This window comes from Littorina saxatilis, linkage group LG5 (assembly GCF_037325665.1).
Source record: "Littorina saxatilis isolate snail1 linkage group LG5, US_GU_Lsax_2.0, whole genome shotgun sequence".
Classification (NCBI taxonomy): Eukaryota; Metazoa; Mollusca; class Gastropoda; order Littorinimorpha; family Littorinidae; genus Littorina; species Littorina saxatilis.
In genome coordinates, this window is record NC_090249.1 from 61,582,879 (window position 1) to 61,602,110 (window position 19,232).

General features: G+C 41.0%; 2 protein-coding genes across 33 annotated transcripts; one reads left to right on the plus strand and one right to left on the minus strand.

The window, feature by feature from the left end:
* Positions 1–249: 249 nt before the first annotated feature.
* Positions 250–12,216, plus strand: LOC138967648 (probable rRNA-processing protein EBP2). The gene is made up of 9 exons (XM_070340252.1): positions 250–406; positions 2,508–2,603; positions 4,088–4,224; positions 4,404–4,527; positions 5,241–5,330; positions 5,858–5,933; positions 8,645–8,693; positions 9,585–9,723; positions 12,083–12,216. The coding sequence occupies exons 1-9, from the start codon at positions 359–361 to the stop codon at positions 12,146–12,148; spliced, it is 825 nt and encodes a 274-aa protein (XP_070196353.1). The 5' UTR covers positions 250–358; the 3' UTR covers positions 12,149–12,216.
* Positions 12,217–12,721: 505 nt separating this feature from the next.
* On the minus strand, positions 12,722–19,210 carry LOC138967651 (cilia- and flagella-associated protein 144-like). 32 transcript variants are annotated; one of them, XM_070340279.1, is made up of 7 exons: positions 19,053–19,210; positions 16,521–16,574; positions 15,467–15,570; positions 13,808–14,556; positions 13,523–13,774; positions 13,397–13,458; positions 12,722–13,334 (listed from the first exon to the last, which is right to left on the minus strand). In XM_070340279.1, the coding sequence occupies exons 1-4, from the start codon at positions 19,180–19,182 to the stop codon at positions 14,443–14,445; spliced, it is 402 nt and encodes a 133-aa protein (XP_070196380.1). In that variant the 5' UTR covers positions 19,183–19,210; the 3' UTR covers positions 12,722–13,334; positions 13,397–13,458; positions 13,523–13,774; positions 13,808–14,442. The 32 variants fall into 32 exon arrangements, with proteins under 32 accessions (XP_070196380.1, XP_070196375.1, XP_070196376.1 ...); XM_070340274.1 differs by having other exon boundaries at positions 12,722–13,648; positions 13,682–13,712; positions 13,841–14,556; XM_070340275.1 differs by having other exon boundaries at positions 12,722–13,617; positions 13,682–13,743; positions 13,841–14,556.
* Positions 19,211–19,232: the final 22 nt, after the last annotated feature.

The following is a 19,232-nucleotide window of genomic DNA, read 5'->3' on the forward strand; positions in this document are numbered from 1 at the left end:
ATGTTCCGGTTCATTAATTGTAAAAACTGCATCTAGATACAACAACATACCAAATAAACTAAAACCTCTCAAAACCACATTTCTGAGTCGATACAGCAAACAGCTCCACAGCTTACAAATGAAATATAGCTGGTGTGACATTATGTGTCGGCGGTTCTCTACTAGATCCAGTGAGTCATCACTAAAGTCTGACCTTTAATTAAAGCAGCGACGATGGGAGTGGTCATTTTCTCGTCACACGCACAGCCGGTCAGCATTCCGTGTAGTTCGGGTATCCAGATACTTCCGTTTCTGACCACACGTGTGTTCGGAGTAGTAAACACAGCACAAGAAATCGTATAGAACAGAACTTCAAAGCATGTCTGACTCAGATCCCGATATTTCGGACATTGATTCTGATACAGAGGTTAGTCGCTTATGTTAGATTTTAAGAATGAAAGAAAAAGCTGTTTCTGCTGCTTTGGGACCTCTAAACTTAGTTGACTGCCTTTCCAAAGCAGAAGACATGACAGTCTAGGTATGTTAGAGAAAAAATGAAAGGTAAATGAAATAAATGAAATGTAGTTTGTTGAAAAGATAATAAAAAGACCATTCCAATGGTATAAGTATGAACACTGTGAGTCAATTTGTTCAAAAGTTACGAATTTTTAATTGAATAAAATCCCGTCCTTTGTTTTACTAATTGGACATTAGAAAATTTGTGACCAGATTACATACATGCGCTGAACAACAAAAACCTGCCTAACTTTTTTATTTTCAAAGCTAGAAGAAAACCAAAGATATCTCTGGAATTGTTATGGCTAGAGCTATTGATTGAAATAAAAAAAAATGACAATTTTTTTTTTAGTTAATTAATTAATTAAATAAAAGGTGAATTAATTACCGTCGTTAACACAACCAAGCGACTGTAAACCTGCCTAACTTTTTTATTTTCAAAGCTAGAAGAAAACCAAAGCATACGGAATGTTAATAAAGTAAAATACATTAATTAGAAGTAGTATAAACGATTCTAGTCTAGATTTGATGAAGATTCTCAGAAAAGCACTTGATCGGCCATTCCTGGCGCGATCTGAAAAACTGACCACATTGAAATGAGCAAATCTCCAAATTCTTACCACAAATTCAAAACCTAATCACTAAAATAGACTCAGAAATGATTATTCTACAAGCTGATTGCAGAATCAACATACCTGATATCCACGTTTGATGTCAAAATGGTGTTAGAAGAAGAACCAAAACTTTCAAACTAGCGTAGCTCAGCTATTACGCGTCGCGGGAAGTTGAAACTTGTATGTAAATGAAGGGAAAAACGTGAACTACGTCACAGAAAACGCCGTCTTTCCGATAAACGAAAACGAGGCTAGAAAACAGCGAAAGAGAGAGAGTCGCTGAGCGCGCGAGAGCCGAGTCTGGGCACAAGTTTCGCGGAGCAGCACAGCTGCGCATTCGTGACGTCACTCACACATACCTACATGACATTTTTCGGAAAAATACCTCTGCGAATTTTCCTGCACATAATGCATGTTGCATGCATGCACTATATCCAGTCAGCTGTATGGACGCTTTTCATGATTTCTGTTTGTATTTTAAACAAAGCATTTATATTGATCATGAAAAAATCGCAGTGTGCTTCTTCAAGTTCTTGTCACTCGGATGGGAAACCCTAGAAAGTAGGCGCACCAAGACCCAACTCACAATGCTCCACAAAATCATCAACAACCTGGTAGATATCCCCCCAGACCCCTACCTCACCCCTGGCACTGGCAGAACTCGATCCAACCACAACCTTAAACTTCGCCAAATTTCCGCCCGTACAAACTATTTTAAATACAGCTTCTTCCCGCGTACCATCCCCGTGTGGAATTCCCTCCCGGCAGCTGCTGCGAGGCTCCCTCTCTGGTATTTTTCAGAGGGGAGCTCTCCAAACTCTCATTCTAACTCCTCCCCACTCCTTATTTTGTTTCAAAGTTAGAGTAGGGTCTCAGTTATATTCAGTTCCTCCTTGATCGTTTTGTTTCGTTTGACTACTTCCTTTATGCTTAAGTCTTTTCTATCCTCAGTTACTTTTGATTTTTTCTCCGTCTTTGTCCTCTTAAAGAGCGCTAGTCACTAAAAGTCAGCAATTGACGATGTGACGAAAATATTCTGAAATTCTGAAAATTGTCTGAAACTACAGCCAAAGGGACTAACAAAATGGAAGAAGAGATTGATGAAGATCTATTGCGAACTTTTTACCAAAGAGAAAAGATAGAGATAAGGTTTTAGAAGAGGTGGAAGGAAGAGAGAGAGGAGACAGCCAGCTCATTAGTGATTAGGAAGGGAGCCTAAGGCACGATCAAAAGATCGTTACACTAGGCTATCTCAAAGTTAGGACAGTCAATAGTACTGGTCAAAAGATCAGATATAGGCCTCGCGGCCTTAGACATCTGCAAATTTATCTTATCTTATCTTATCTAGAATATTAGATAACTCGATCATGTATTATGTATTGTTTCATCTGTTTTCAGCTTCAGCGAGCGTTCAGTGAGGGGAGACTAAAAGTTGGCCTGAACAGACTGAAAGATGCCGTCCCAGAGCCCAAGAAAGCACCTATCAATAATGTGGTGGGTGGTGATCTCCCTTCTTGGGATGGGGTAAACGCCTGTTCATGCAATGCGTTGTATGTAACTTGTAAGGCAGTTGAAGCAACGATGGCCAAATCTCAACAAATACTGCCAGCCGGGCAAGTAGTTTCAAGAAAGTCACTAGCCTGCCAGAAATTTCACAAGCATGGTACATGCCACACAAACACACAAGGTTTACAAATCAGAGCAGTGTGTCTGAGATGAGCCATGCCCCAGAGAACAGGGGGGGGGGGGGGGGGGCAGTGTTGTTGCCAGCCTTAGTGGACAATTGGTCATTTGGACCTGCCTAAAAAAACAACAATAGGTCCAAATGTCCTGGCTTAAAAAAAACAATAGGTCCAAATTGTACCGCCATACCTTTGATACATGTATGCAATGCAAAATAACTTACAGTCCGGAGTTAAATCTATCTTTTTACGCAAAAATGACAATAAAGCCATTGAACAATGATAACACTTTATTATCTGATTCCTGGCTTAACTACCCTTTCCAATACAGTGCCCGGTGTGCGAATGTAGGGATCCTGCCTGATCTTCGCATTACCATGCCGTAGTATTATATTGATGAACTTTCCGCTGTTTGCGCCGTTTTCGGTAAATAGGTACACCGGCTGGATCGGGTATTTCCGTAAACGCAGCCTCGAGTGTCAATGACGACAAACACGGACTCGGCACCGAGTGCATTTTCACTCGTAGCGAACATGAGCATTTCGATCGGGGTTTGTTTTCCGACTTTGCAACTCCCATTCCATTCATTGCAGACCTTGTACGAATATGTATCGGTCAGTTGACCACTAAAACGTAAAAACTATCAGTCCATCGACCGGACAAGGCTAGGTCCAATGCATCAAATCAGAAAGGAATGCGTCCGAGGCCGGAGGGGGGGTTATACTAGAGTTTTGTTGTTGTTACCTGCAGATTTATTGTAGAATTAGACACACAAAAATATCATCAGTGAGTTGTTTGATGTAAATTTGTTGCCTTGAATTGATAAAATAGTGTTGGTTACAGACAAAAGTGCATGAGCTTTGGGAGATCTGTATTTGTTGTGTGCATGTTAGTATATGAATGCAGCAGAAGCTAAGAAAAAAGAATGAGGTTATGTGAAAACAAATTTGTGCAAAAAACACGAGTGTACATGGGAGTTTCACTCCATGAACATAGCAGAAGAAAAAAGAATGAGGTCAAATCAAAATTTTTATTTAAAAAAACCAAGAATGGTATGTTGTTCGAACGTTTCATTATTGACAAAACGCTACGTTCACAGTTATATCGACCAAGCGTTTTTTTAAGTGCACAGACAAACACTAATCAGACAACACGTATCTGACAAAATGTTCAGCTGCTTGCAGGGTAGACACAAGCGAGGCAATCAATTGGATTTTTATTCTGAATTTTGGAACGTTGGCAGTCTATTTGTTTTTGAATGAGGTAAAAGCTAAGAGGGGTGTGTGTTGATTGCAGGCGGGCATGCAGCAGAAGCTGAAAGAGATGCAGACAGACCTAGCGTGGATCGAGCGACTTGATGTCAGCGTGGAACCGACGGCCAGACTGGAGACAGAGGACGACGTCAATGACGACTTTAAGAGGGAGCTCATCTTGTAAGTCAGGCAGGCTGGGAGATTCTTAATTTAACGTTTGCTTTATAACCGTTTTTCTGCTAACGTTAATTTAACGTTTAATGCTAACCGTAAACCAAAATCTAACCATGCAAACGTTAAATTAACGTTAGCATGCTATCAGGGTGTGTCGTTTACTTTGAACTATTGCATGATTTTAGCTACCACCAGGCCCAGGATGCGGTGCGGGTGGCCATTCCGCGCCTGCACAAACTAGGAGTGGTCACCAAGCGACCCGAAGACTACTTTGCAGAAATGGCAAAACCAGACTATCACATGAAGAAGGTGGGTGTTTTGTATTACAGGGAAGTTGTAGGCAGGTAGCTTTTAAGTTGTGTGCTGCTGAAAGTTTAGCGAGAGGGGATGTGGTTGGGAATGATGTACAGTGGATTTAGGTATTGTGCTTTAATCCTTTGCCTCCTGCACGGAATCATGGTGTTTCCTAGACAGTTCCCATGAGATTTAGCTGAACAATACCAAAAAAAAGCAAACCTTGCTCTCATCTGCCCAGATCATGCAGTCTCTTGACACGAAAGGGGGAACGAAATTTTGCATATCATTAATGCAGCTGTTACGGGATCTGTATATAGATTATCTAGCGAGGCAATATTGGGCAGCATTGGGTTTTGCCACCTGTCCTAAGCTTGTTCTCCAATCTTGATAAAAAAAATTAACGTAGACCAAGAGACGATGTACACAAAGAACAAAGGACACATGATGTGTTTATGTGTTCGGTGATGAAAAAAAAATTCCATCTCACACGGCATTAAGTCTCAGGAAACACGAATACACGCATGCAGGAAAAAAAAAATATGGGTAGCGCCGTATGTATGGCAGCTCGCTTTCCCCGGGGAGAAAGCAGCCCGAATTTCCATGAGGGTAACCTCACTGGACTGTAAATCTTATCCAATCCTATCCAATCCAATCCAATCCGATGGTGGGTTATCTCAAAGCCATGCTTGCATTGTTGTGTTGAAAGCCCATATCTTGATTTGCAGATCAGAGAGAAGCTCATGGAAAAGAAAACCAGTATGGAAAGATCTGAGGCAGCCAAAAAATTGAGAGCAGCCAAGAAATTTGGCAAAAAGGTAAGCCTATTTCTGCGCATGCCTGAATACTTCTGTTTTTAACAATGTTACTGCTCATTCAGAAAGCTTCCTTCAAAATCTTGTACTCATGGTTGAACGTTACGTTGTTTAGATTGTAATCTTAATGCTAAGATATTTTTGTGTTCTCCTTTGAGTGTTTTACTTTTGTAATGATAGATCACCTTGCTTGTATTGTTTAGAATATTATTATTTTAATGTTAATAAAGAATAATTGCTTCTGCACATTACATCAGGTCTCTTTCTTCAAAAACAAGCAACATCTAATCATGACTTGTACCAGTTGAGTTCAACCCAAGTACAGTGTATTAATATTTTAGGTTTATTTGTACGCATCTTGTGTTGTCACAGTACAAGTTTTTAAATGTGGATGCAAAATGAACCAAAGGTCTTTCTTTTCATCCCTTTTTGTGTGTGTGATGAAGTGAGTGTTGTATTGCCATGCGTGATGAAGTGAGTGTTGTATTGCCATGCCTGATGAAGTGAGTGTTGTATTGCCATGCGTGCAGGTTCAACAAGAAGTGACTCTGGCCAGACAGCAGCAGAAGAGGGAACTCTCTGAAGCCGTCAAGAAATACAGAAAGGGTGAATGTCCTTCGTGTAGGCAGCAGTAGATTTACAATGGTTAGCGTAGAGATGTTTGTGTGTCAAATAGTGTTGTGGTAGAAGAAGTACAGTTCATGTGTCAAATAGTGTTGTGGTAGAAGTACAGTTTGTGTGTCAAATAGTGTTGTGGTAGAGGAAGTACAGTTTGTGTGTCAAATAGTGTTGTGGTAGAGGAAGTACAGTTTGTGTGTCAAATAGTGTTGTGGTAGAGGAAGTACAGTTTGTGTGTCAAATAGTGTTGTGGTAGAGGAAGTACAGTTTGTGTGTCAAAAAGTGTTGTGGTGGAAGAAGTACAGTTTGTGTGTCAAATAGTGTTGTGGTAGAAGAAGTACAGTTTGTGTGTCAAATAGTGTTGTGGTAGAAGAAGTACAGTTTGTGTGTCAAATAGTGTTGTGGTAGAGGAAGTACAGTTTGTGTGTCAAATAGTGTTGTGGTAGAAGAAGTACAGTTTGTGTGTCAAATAGTGTTGTGGTAGAAGAAGTACAGTTTGTGTGTCAAATAGTGTTGTGGTAGAAGAAGTACAGTTTGTGTGTCAAATAGTGTTGTGGTAGAAGAAGTACAGTTTGTGTGTCAAATAGTGTTGTGGTAGAAGTACAGTTCATGTGTCAAATAGTGTTGTGGTAGAAGAAGTACAGTTTGTGTGTCAAATAGTGTTGTGGTAGAGGAAGTACAGTTTGTGTGTCAAATAGTGTTGTGGTAGAAGAAGTACAGTTTGTGTGTCAAATAGTGTTGTAGTAGAGGAAGTACAGTTTGTGTGTCAAATAGTGTTGTGGTGGAAGAAGTACAGTTTGTGTGTCAAATAGTGTTGTGGTAGAAGAAGTACAGTTTGTGTGTCAAATAGTGTTGTGGTAGAAGTACAGTTCATGTGTCAAATAGTGTTGTGGTAGAAGAAGTACAGTTTGTGTGTCAAATAGTGTTGTGGTAGAAGTACAGTTTGTGTGTCAAATAGTGTTGTGGTAGAAGAAGTACAGTTTGTGTGTCAAATAGTGTTGTGGTAGAGGAAGTACAGTTTGTGTGTCAAATAGTGTTGTGGTAGAAGAAGTACAGTTTGTGTCAAATAGTGTTGTGGTAGAGGAAGTAGAGTTTGTGTGTCAAATAGTGTTGTGGTAGAGGAAGTACAGTTTGTGTGTCAAATAGTGTTGTGGTAGAAGTACAGTTTGTGTGTCAAATAGTGTTGTGGTAGAAGAAGTACAGTTTGTGTGTCAAATAGTGTGGTAGAGGAAGTACAGTTTGTGTGTCAAATAGTGTTGTGGTAGAGGAAGTACAGTTTGTGTGTCAAATAGTGTTGTGGTAGAAGTACAGTTTGTGTGTCAAATAGTGTTGTGGTAGAAGTACAGTTTGTGTGTCAAATAGTGTTGTGGTAGAAGTACAGTTTGTGTGTCAAATAGTGTTGTGGTAGAAGTACAGTTTGTGTGTCAAATAGTGTTGTGGTAAAAGAAGTACAGTTCATGTGTCAAATAGTGTTGTGGTAGAGGAAGTACAGTTCATGTGTCAAATAGTGTTGTGGTAGAAGAAGTACAGTTTGTGTGTCAAATAGTGTTGTGGTAGAAGTACAGTTTGTGTGTCAAATAGTGTTGTGGTAGAAGAAGTACAGTTTGTGTGTCAAATAGTGTTGTGGTAGAAGAAGTACAGTTCATGTGTCAAATAGTGTTGTGGTAGAGGAAGTACAGTTTGTGTGTCAAATAGTGTTGTGGTAGAGGAAGTACAGTTTGTGTGTCAAATAGTGTTGTGGTAGAAGAAGTACAGTTTGTGTGTCAAATAGTGTTGTGGTAGAGGAAGTACAGTTTGTGTGTCAAATAGTGTTGTGGTAGAAGAAGTACAGTTTGTGTGTCAAATAGTGTTGTGGTAGAGGAAGTACAATTTGTGTGTCAAATAGTGTTGTGGTAGAGGAAGTACAGTTCATGTGTCAAATAGTGTTGTGGTAGAGGAAGTACAGTTTGTGTGTCAAATAGTGTTGTGGTAGAAGAAGTACAGTTTGTGTGTCAAATAGTGTTGTGGTAGAAGAAGTACAGTTTGTGTGTCAAATAGTGTTGTGGTAGAGGAAGTAGAGTTTGTGTGTCAAATAGTGTTGTGGTAGAGGAAGTACAGTTTGTGTGTCAAATAGTGTTGTGGTAGAAGTAGTACAGTTTGTGTGTCAAATAGTGTTGTGGTAGAAGTAGTACAGTTTGTGTGTCAAATAGTGTTGTGGTAGAGGAAGTACAGTTTGTGTGTGTGTACAGTGGTACCCCCAGCCCTGGGAAAACAGGTGATAAAAGGGAGGAAGTCTTGAAATGGAGGTCAATTTACAGAGGCTATGAGGCACACACATAATCGGAGAGAGGGCAAGGCCTCAAGATGTTGGGGGGGGGGGGGGGGGGGGGTGGGTGTAAATTGAGGGGTTGCAGAGGGGGGTTCCACAATATGAGTACAAATCTAATGATATCCCGTTTCAATCTGATCTGATATTGTATTGATTCCAAGTGTTCTGTCACCATATTTAGCAAGTTCATACAAGTTGCTTCATTGCATATTGTTCTTTATAAACTTGCAACGCTTTTTTTTTCCTTATTGAAGTTATTCTTCCTCTTCTGTGTCGCTAAAAGAAAGATGCCTAAATCTGTGTTTACATCTGATTTGTTTTCTTGCTCAGTTTCTGTCTTTCTTTCCCTTTGATCGCACTTCACTTCATTGTTGATTTGTCTGATTTTCAGGTAAAGCAAACAACCTTGATGAAATTCTTGATGGGTCTGCCAAAAAAAAGTAAGTATGAATCAATAAAGAATGTATTGAGTTAGCTGGAATATTATGTTTTGTTAAGTCTTTGTTGGTATCTTTATTGTGCGCATGCATTCCCACTGTGGTGTTCAGACACCCAGGATTGTCTGCACCGAGCTGACTCAACTTGTTTCCCGGTGTTGTGTTTTCAGTCAACATGCATTCACACTGTGGTGTTCAGACACCCAGGATTGTCTGCACCGAGCTGACTCAACTTGTTTCCCGGTGTTGTGTTGTTTTCAGTCAACATGCATTCACACTGTGGTGTTCAGACACCCAGGATTGTCTGCACCGAGCTGACTCAACTTGTTTCCTGGTGTTGTGTTTTCAGTCAACATGCATTCACACTGTGGTGTTCAGACACCCAGGATTGTCTGCACCGAGCTGACTCAACTTGTTTCCTGGTGTTGTGTTTTCAGTCAACATGTGTGCACACAGGGGTTTTCAGACACCCAGGATTGTCTGCACCGAGTTGACTCAACTTGTTTCCTGGTGTTGTGTTTTCAGTCAACATGTGTGCACACATGGGTTTTCAGACACCCAGGATTGTCTGCACAAACTTGACTCGGCGTTGTGTTTTGTTGATAATTGTGAATGCCTGCTGATATTTTTCCCTGGCGTTGTGTTTTGTTGATAATTGTGAATGCTTGCTGATATTGTTCCCTGGCGTTGTGTTTTTTGATAATTGTGAATGCTTGCTGATACTGTTCCCTGGCGTTGTGTTTTGTTGATAATTGTGAATGCTTGCTGATACTGTTCCCTGGCATTGTGTTTTGTTGATAATTGTGAATGCCTGCTGATACTGTTCCCTGGCATTGTGTTTTGTTGATTATTGTTAATGCGTGCTAAACTTGTTCCCTGGCGTTGTGTTTTCAGTCAGCAGCCCAACAAGAAGCGGCAGCACAAGGACCGTAAGTACGGGTTTGGCGGTCAGAAGAAGCGAGGCAAGCGTAACACCAAGGAGTCGGTGGACCAGGGCTGGAGCAAGGCCAAACCCAGCGCGGCCAGGTCTAAGGTATGGGGAGGCAGTGTGTGTGTGTGTGTGTGTGTGTGTGTGTGTGCAGACACTTGTTTTGGTGGACTTTCTTAAAGGGATACTATTGATCCGACCGGGGGGGGGGGGGGGGGGGGGGGGTGTTGTTTCTGGCGAATTTGAAGAATCATGAGAATCCACTGTACCTTAATCTAGACGTACAGGATTTACTCGAAAGTGCACCACATGTTGAGTAATTCATGAAATCAAAGTGAGCAAAAACATGTTAGAGCGCTATTTGAAGTGTTTCTCCCCGGTGCTGAAAAGAAAAAGTAGTCCAGTGTGTCGCCTAGCGTTGGCGTTTGTATCCGCGGCCTAGTAACCAGTATCGCATGCACAAACAAGGGAAGTGACTCGGTGGAAGTAACCCAATAAAAAGTGCTCTTTCTTTGCCAATGTTATGACAGTTAACAGATGAATTCCGAAAATAAATGTGTTGGACAAGAGTGAATAGCCTTGCTTTTAGTGAGATCAGCAAGACACAGTCAATAGGGAGGGGTGTGTCAAACACATGGACAAGAGTGAATAGCCTTGCTTTTAGTGAGATCAGCAAGACACAGTCAATAGGGAGGGGTGTGTCAAACACATGGACAAGAGTGAATAGCCTTGCTTTTAGTGAGATCAGCAAGACACAGTCAATAGGGAGGGGTGTGTCAAACACATGGACAAGAGTGAATAGCCTTGCTTTTAGTGAGATCAGCAAGACACAGTCAATAGGGAGGGGTGTGTCAAACACATGGACAAGAGTGAATAGCCTTGCTTTTAGTGAGATCAGCAAGACACCGTCAATAGGGAGGGGTGTGTCAAACACATGGACAAGAGTGAATAGCCTTGCTTTTAGTGAGATCAGCAAGACACAGTCAATAGGGAGGGGTGTGTCAAACACATGGACAAGAGTGAATAGCCTTGCTTTTAGTGAGATCAGCAAGACACAGTCAATAGGGAGGGGTGTGTCAAACACATGGACAAGAGTGAATAGCCTTGCTTTTAGTGAGATCAGCAAGACACCGTCAATAGGGAGGGGTGTGTCAAACACATGGACAAGAGTGAATAGCCTTGCTTTTAGTGAGATCAGCAAGACACAGTCAATAGGGAGGGGTGTGTCAAACACATGGACAAGAGTGAATAGCCTTGCTTTTAGTGAGATCAGCAAGACACAGTCAATAGGGAGCGGTGTGTCAAACACATGGACAAGGAGCCTTGCTTTTAGTGAGATCAGCAAGACACAGTCAATAGGGAGGGGTGTGTCAAACACATGGACAAGGAGCGTTGCTTTTAGTGAGATCAGCAAGACACGGTCAATAGGGAGGGGTGTGTCAAACACATGGACAAGGAGCGTTGCTTTTAGTGAGATCAGCAAGACACAGTCAATAGGGAGGGGTGTGTCAAACACATGGACAAGGAGCGTTGCTTTTAGTGAGATCAGCAAGACACAGTCAATAGGGAGGGGTGTGTCAAACACATGGACAAGGAGCTGGTGTGGATTATTGATCTAAGTGAGTAAAGGTATTCACTCTTTGACAACCCATACAACCCCAAGTTATGTCAGAACATCGTCTATTGAACATCGTCTATTGAACATCGTCTATTGAGCTTTCAAGACTCTTGCTTTTTTCAAAGTGATGGCTGTCCTCCTAGGCGGTAGCATTATTTGTAACACAGAATCTGTTGGTACAGTATAACTTTGGGAGCGATATGAGGGTATTTTTTCTTATATATAATATCTTTAACTATTGAGCAATTCTAGCATACAAGCCGTTAGAATAATTGCAGGTAATTTGCAGGTGGCTAAGTTGTTTTGTAAGCTGAAAAAGAAAAAAAAATTATTTTGAATTTGCTCTGACACTGTTTTTTTGTGGCCAAACACACATGTTTTGTATCCTGTGTTAAAGTTGTAAGAAAATGTTTAACAGACGAGTTCCGGAAATAACTCTTGTCAGGTTTTTATGGACTGTGAAACTGAAAGAGTGATTACTCTAGCTTATACTATATAGCGAGGCAAGCTTTCTACACATGCTCCTTGTCTATATGTTCTGAGAGTGTGTTTTTATGTGATGTTATTTCGTACACGAGCCAAAAGAAAAATTTCAGTTTGTTGCATTCAGACAATAATGTTTTATTGAATTGAACTGAAGTGAATTTCACACCCCTTGCTAGTGACTGATCTATGTCACGTGGGAAAGTTTGACTTGTTAAATGCAAAAGTATTCACTCTTTCACTACCCATACAAAAGCGACAGTTATTTCTGAACATGGTCTATTGCTGTCATGGAAATGAGTCCTTGTATAGTTCAAGTTCACCTTGAAGAATGTGTGTCAGAAACAAGTTCTTGTTTTCCAGGGCAAGCAGAAGTCAGCACGACCAGGCAAGACCAAGAGAACACAAATGAAAAACAGAAAGAAATAAGAAATAAGAGAGAGAGAGAGAGAGAGAGAGAGAGAGAGAGAGAGAGAGAGAGAGAGAGAGAGAGAGAGAGAGAGAGAGAGAGAGAGAGAGAGAGAGAGAGAGAGAGAGAGAGTAGAGAGAGAGAGGGAGAGAGAAAGAGAGTGAGAGAGAGAGAGTAAGAGAGTGAGAGACAGAGAGAGACAGAGAGAGAGAGAGTGAGAAAGAGAGAGGGAGAGAGAGAGTAGAGAGAGAGAGAGAGAGAGAGAGAGAGAGAGAGAGAGAGAGAGAGAGAGAGAGAGAGAGAGAGAGATTTTTTTGCTTGTACATTACGTCAGTGAACCCTGTCTGAGGGTTTGCTTGACGGGAAGAGGGGGATATGTTCATGAAGATGTAAAATAAACCTGTGCATGAACATTTCATGGCGTCATGTTCTGTTGAAAGATGTGTGTCTGCATGTAGAGGAAAAGCTGGCAGCTGCAGAGTTCGTTACTTGGCATCAACTCTTGGAAGAAACCATGGAAACAGTGGCAATATTTAGCCGTACAGGTGCTAATAAATCATATAAGATAGAAAACATTACACACAACACTTCAATTCCTTTTTGTTGTCTTTATTCAAAATAAAGTAAAATAAATGGCATCATGCTTCACATTCAAACATTGTCAATGATCTATATGAAAAAGACAAACACGACAGACATGACGAATACATAATGTTATGACAAACAATATTGCTGGAGTGAGATATATCAATCAATCAATATGAGGCTTATATCGCGCGTATTCTGTGGGTACAGTTCTAAGCACAGGGGTTTATTTTTTTATTTTAATTTTATGCAATTTATATCGCGCACATATTCAAGGCGCAGGGATTTATTTATGCCGTGTGAGATGGAATTTTTTACACAATACATCACGCATTCACATCGGCCAGCAGATCGCAGCCATTTCGGCGCATATCCTACTTTTCACGGCCTATTATATAGGCCAGATATAGAGGCCTACAGTGTGTTCACCTTGTGATATAGAGGCCTGCAGTGTGTCAACCTTGTGATATGGAGGCCTACAGTGTGTTCACCTTGTGATATAGAGAGGCCTGCAGTGTGTTCACCTTGTGATATAGAGAGGCCTGCAGTGTGTTCACCTTGTGATATGGAGGCCTACAGTGTGTTCACCTTGTGATATATAGAGGCCTGCAGTGTGTTCACCTTGTGATATAGAGGCCTACAGTGTGTTCACCTTGTGATATGGAGGCCTACAGTGTGTTCACCTTGTGATATAGAGGCCTACAGTGTGTTCACCTTGTGATATAGAGGCCTACAGTGTGTTCACCTTGTGATATGGAGGCCTACAGTGTGTTCACCTTGTGATATAGAGAGGCCTACAGTGTGTTCACCTTGTGATATAGAGAGGCCTACAGTGTGTTCACCTTGTGATATAGAGGCCTACAGTGTGTTCACCTTGTGATATAGAGGCCTACAGTGTGTTCACCTTGTGATATGGAGGCCTACAGTGTGTTCACCTTGTGATATAGAGAGGCCTTCAGTGTGTTCACCTTGTGATATAGAGGCCTACAGTGTGTTCACCTTGTGATATAGAGGCCTACAGTGTGTTCACCTTGTGATATGGAGGCCTACAGTGTGTTCACCTTGTGATATAGAGAGGCCTACAGTGTGTTCACCTTGTGATATAGAGAGGCCTACAGTGTGTTCACCTTGTGATATAGAGGCCTACAGTGTGTTCACCTTGTGATATGGAGGCCTACAGTGTGTCAGCCTGTCGACATGTCAACTATACCTATATTGATCTTGTTTAATCAGCTTACACAAATAACAACATTCCTCTTATTTACTGAGGGGGCCTGGTGTGTGTGTGTGTGTGTGTGTGTGTTTGATAAATAAACATGAGACGTTTTTAAAAAAGACAAGTTACGAACACCTTAAACAAAAATCTGTGTCAAAGCAAAGCTGACTGCACTTGTGATTTACTTGATTGATTCACAGTTCTACCTATCGTACACTATTTTAAACAAGACAACATCTTCCTGTCTGCAACAACTACCATAAAACTTTGTGCATCACACTCATGATATAACACACAAGTGCAAAAAAGGTACACACAAAGACAATTGGAAACCAACACAGTTTGTGTAACAGGAACTTGATTGTACTTGGAAGCAACAGATCTGATTGTCACTCTATTTGGTTGGTTTTTCGTTGTGGTGGCAAGTTTAAACCCGATTCAACAACCCGATTCAACAAAATGAACAGTTTTCTTTACAAAGACAGTGCATGATCAATTGCTCCTACTCTGTGATCAATTGCCCATGCTCTGCTGTTCCTTCTCCAGCCAGGCTTTGTCCATAAACTTGGTGATGGGAGAGTTCTGTCGGAAGAAGTTCAAACGTGTGTCGCCCCTGTCTGTCTGTAGCTGCACAATCAAGTAAAGGACATGGTGAGGGAAGACCATGTGGCTATAAAGACAGGGGTTTCTGCAGCTGGCTGGTAAAAATATTTGGATGTTCTGGCAAATGTCCCAAATTTCAAATCTTGTTTTACCCATGTCCTCTTCATATAATACTCGGAAGTAGTTTGTGTTTGTCTTAATGATTGTGTGTTTGTCTTAATGATCGTGTGTTTGTCTTAATGATCGTGTGTTTGTTTTAATGATCGTGTGTTTGTCTTAATGATCGCGTGTTTGTCTTAATGATCGTGTGTTTGTCTTAATGATCGTGTGTTTGTCTTAATGATCGTGTGTTTGTCTTATTGATCGTGTGTTTGTCTTATTGATCGTGTGTTTATCTTAATGATCATGTGTTTGTCTTAATGATCGTGTGTTTGTCTTATTGATCGTGTGTTTGTCTTATTAGAAAGGCGATGTGGTGCCAAAAGACAAATGTCCATGTTTGTGTAAAATGAAAATGGACATTAAAGTTTTCTTATCTTATCTTTTCTTAAAGTCAAGCCTAAAATTAAGAACAACCACATTGGAGCTTGTTGGACATCCATAAATTCTGCTGCATTATTCACCCACGGCCATGGTTGTGCACTATGCAAGCCATTCAATTTCCTCTGCACAGTTATTGTCTTTGGGTAGATGACATTAGTTGAATGTCCAGTTTTACGGCATTTTTGTCTGTAGTAAAACCGAATATTGTCATCATTCGCTAAGGATATGGCCCCATCCTCTCTTCCTGCTTTGGCCTCCTATCTCTGATAATCTACACATTTCTAAGATTCATCTTCAAGACTTGCTTGGATAAATAGTAAGTGTGTTTGTTAGTGTGAGCATGCGCGCTGATGTGTTTTCAGCATTTGCATGTAACGCTCATATTTCTTACCAAAGGTTTGGTTATCCAGCCCACTTCCTGTGCCTCTGTCTGCGGTTGTTTGTACTTCTTCACCGGTTCCTGGTTGGCCCTTTTGATCACCTGCAGGAAGTGATCTGCAAACGACAGTTAGACTGCTTATCAACTGCTTAGGATATTGCTGCTGTTTCAATGCAGCGACATTCCTTCAGGGTAATTTCAAGATCAAGATACGCTGTAATTCCACTGTCTGAGGGCCAATTGCCTCATCAGCTGTCCACTGCTCTGTCCTAGTGACAGTTCTGGGGTCCTTTTAAGTGGCTTCATGAAATACGCTGCAGGCTTACAACACAACCAAAAACAAGTAGAAAAGAAGAGAAAAACATGAACATCAAATAATAATAAAAAGTGTTTATATTTATGTGTGTGAGAGAGAGAGAAAGAGAGAGAGAGAGAGAGAGAGATACATTTGTGTGTCTCCTGCCATCATTGTACAATTCATTACTACAAATAAAATCATGTTTTTCCCAAATACTTCATGGCTCAACTTGGTACATGTATCACCAAAGCTATATATATGGCAACCGCCAACAGATAAGGCTAACACAATGAACATTTTTATATCGACTCAATAATTTGATGTGGAGAATATTTCAGTCATTCTTCGCTATTGTTGACAACATTTGATATCTCACATTCAAAGTGTTAAATTATCAGCTTGCATTACAATACCTTTTGAAAACTATGATTAATTTTGGTGGAAAACGTGATAAAAGTGTCATTTTTGTGTGTAAACAGCGTACCAAAAAAGGGAAGGATAACATCAACTCTGTTTGACTTTGAAGCAATATTTTCCCTTTCTTGCATTTTTGTGAGAAGAACCTTCAATAATAAAGATGTAACAGATCACAGATCTGTTGATTTTGTTGTCTTTGTGTATATTACATTCAGAAATTGGGTCATTATTGTTACACATCGTGTCCTATAACAGTAGGCTTTACAAACACCATCGTTTGCTATTGTTTGTTATTTCTGGCCTAAACGCTCCTTGAACTTAGAGAAAAGTTCATAGAGAATAATAACTTACTGTCCGCTTCTCCTTCCTCTTCTTTCTGGTTTGGCTTTCCAGCTATCACATAAACTGAAACAGGAGAAAAAAAGATCAATGCTGATTCGTTAAAATACACACACACACACACGCACGCATGCACGCACACATACACACACGCATGCACACACACTCACATACACACACTCGCATACACGCACACACACATTTTTTCTGCTTAGTATAAAAGCAGACTTCCTACAGACGGGCGCAGTGGTGTGGTGGTAAGACGTCGGCCTCCTAATCGGGAGGTCGTGAGTTCGAATCCCGGTCGCTGCCGCCTGGTGGGTTAAGAGTGGAGATTTTTCCGATCTCCCAGGTCAACTTATGTGCAGACCTGCTAGTGACTTAACCCCCTTCGTGTGTACACGCAAGCACAAGACCAAGTGCGCACGGAAAAGATCCTGTAATCCATGTCAGAGTTCGGTGGGTTATGGAAACACGAAAATACTCAGCATGCCTACTCAACGAAAGCGGAGTGAAGCTGACTATGCTCTCAGAGCATAGTGTGGGGAACCCAAATGGGCAAACGAGCTCACACGTAACCAGAAAATTCTGGAACGCTGAAGAAGAAGAAGAAGAAGACTTCCTACAGGCATAGCAAAACTTTCAGTCGATGGCTATCAATACATGAGTATAAAGTCATTTGATCTGAAAATGTACCACTTTCAAACAGACGTTAAATTCATGGTGGCACCGTCAGTCTCATGTCCAACAGAGGAATGTGGTAATTTGAACTTTGACTGCTAAAAGCTTGATGAAACTCTTTCACCCTGTGATTAAAGAAACAGCCCCACATTATCTCATTATCTGTTCTGTTGATGATGCAAAACCATGCAGCACAGTAATAACCAAGGGTACATTAGGGCGGCATACCAAGACTAGACATCTATGCTAAACTTTAGGATTTGCAGACCTGGGAACCCCTGTTTTGTACTTGGAGTATTCTGAAACAAACTTGGTGTATTTTCAGAAACATGAGCATACTCCACACAGCATTTGAACATCCATGATTCAAACATGTTTCACATGCACCTGTCGCACCGTTTATTAAGTTTACCAATACATTTAAAAATACACTTCATTGTTTACTGACATTAACTGTAATCATGTGTCAAAACACTGGATCTGCTTCGGGATGCACTTGTGCAGAAAACTGAAAAGTAGTCTAGAAATTTTACTCGTCATATTTTTTTTCCACTGACCGTACTGATCGTATTCTACTATTTTCTAGACAATCATGCTTACAAAATACGGCGAAATCTTATGGGTTTCCAGGGGCCAGTTTCATAAGCTAGCAGGGAACCGACTGACAGTCGATGGACTGCTCAGTCGATGGACTGTGGTTGATCGCCGTGTCACCGAAAAGCGCGTTTCATGAGCGAATCACCGTCACCCGCGGACAACCGCAGTCGACCGACTGTACAGTAATCCGAATGGCCAAGTCGAGGGCTAAATTTAGCAACATTACCACTTCCGTTTGCTCATTCGCACGTGGAAATGGCCGATTTCGAAGAAAAAACAAGTCTCGGCCCGCTCAAAATAACAATGACCGAGACTTTCAGTAATTTCTTCGCGTGACGTCTAACCCTCTTACGCCATAATGTGACGTCTTCAAGACATAACCCTGACTTGTCTCCTGGATTACTGCGTCATGATAGATACATTTCGAAGAACAATCACAAGGGGGTTTGGCTCACAATCCAAAAAAGTGTGAGCATTCTGCCATTGACTGTGCGGATAATTACATTTATTTTCGGTTTACCGCAGTAAGCCGAACACAGTGTTGGGGGGAGAGCATCACCGTGTTTGGCCGACTTTCGGTGAGACGACCCGCAGTCGACCGACTGAAATTTTGTTCGTGAAACCCGATATTAAACATTACCACTTAAGTGATGGTAAGTGATAACGTCGGATTACTGTGGTTCTCTCGGACAACTGCAGTTGGTCGACTGAGTTTCTGGCTTATGAAACTGGCCCCAGGTCTAGTTTGGCGCCCTAAGATTAAGAATGAAACAATAATCTCAATCGGTGGGAATTAGATAAGCTTACCATACCTTTAGATTCCATGCTACAAATAATGCTACCACGCAGGAGGTATGCAATCATTTTAAAAGCAAGTGCTTTAAAAGTTTAATTGAATATGATAAAATAGGTCAAATAAGAATTAAGATTGAGAGCACTCTTTTTGCCCAAGCTTCTTCTTTGTTAATGCAGCCTTTGGAAATCCAAAGCATCATTATAATCATCCTCATCTCATTAATCATCCAAAACAATGTATTGTAAGGCACTGCTCTAAACATCTTTATTTCCCCACGTTTATCATAGTTCTGCCAGACTTTTTGTAATAAAAAAAACGAATCATAAAGCCAAAGAATAATTTGGTCATCGAAGGCGAAAAAAAGAGAGAAAAAGTCAAGTTATCACTGTAAGAAAATATAGAATAGATCTATACAATCTCACCCCGATCACTGCCACAAGAGTGAAGACAACTTCATACAGAATACTCACATTCTTTGAAAGGATTGATACTGTAGTTTGTATAAAGTTTCTGATAGCGGTTCTCTTTTCCCACAGTTTCACAAAGGATGGCATTCTGGTGTACCATGTTTTTTGGTTCCGGAGGCTGTTTGCCCGCCATCTTGGCTTTTGATGTTGCTAAGTGTCGCTAAGAGGTCAGCCAGTGCTGTT

Bases quoted from the DNA above. Each gene is read 5' to 3' on its own strand.
- LOC138967651 (XM_070340288.1), bottom strand. From the start codon at position 19,182: ATGGCGGGCAAACAGCCTCCGGAACCAAAAAACATGGTACACCAGAAT. The intron at 16,575-19,052 runs GTGAGTATTCTG...CTCCTGTTTCAG, and splicing joins TATCAATCCTTTCAAAGAAT to TTTATGTGATAGCTGGAAAG. The intron at 15,571-16,520 runs GTAAGTTATTAT...TGTCGTTTGCAG, and splicing joins AGAGGAAGGAGAAGCGGACA to ATCACTTCCTGCAGGTGATC.
- LOC138967648 (XM_070340252.1), top strand. From the start codon at position 359: ATGTCTGACTCAGATCCCGATATTTCGGACATTGATTCTGATACAGAG. The intron at 5,331-5,857 runs GTAAGCCTATTT...CCATGCGTGCAG, and splicing joins CCAAGAAATTTGGCAAAAAG to GTTCAACAAGAAGTGACTCT. The intron at 9,724-12,082 runs GTATGGGGAGGC...CTTGTTTTCCAG, and splicing joins CCAGCGCGGCCAGGTCTAAG to GGCAAGCAGAAGTCAGCACG.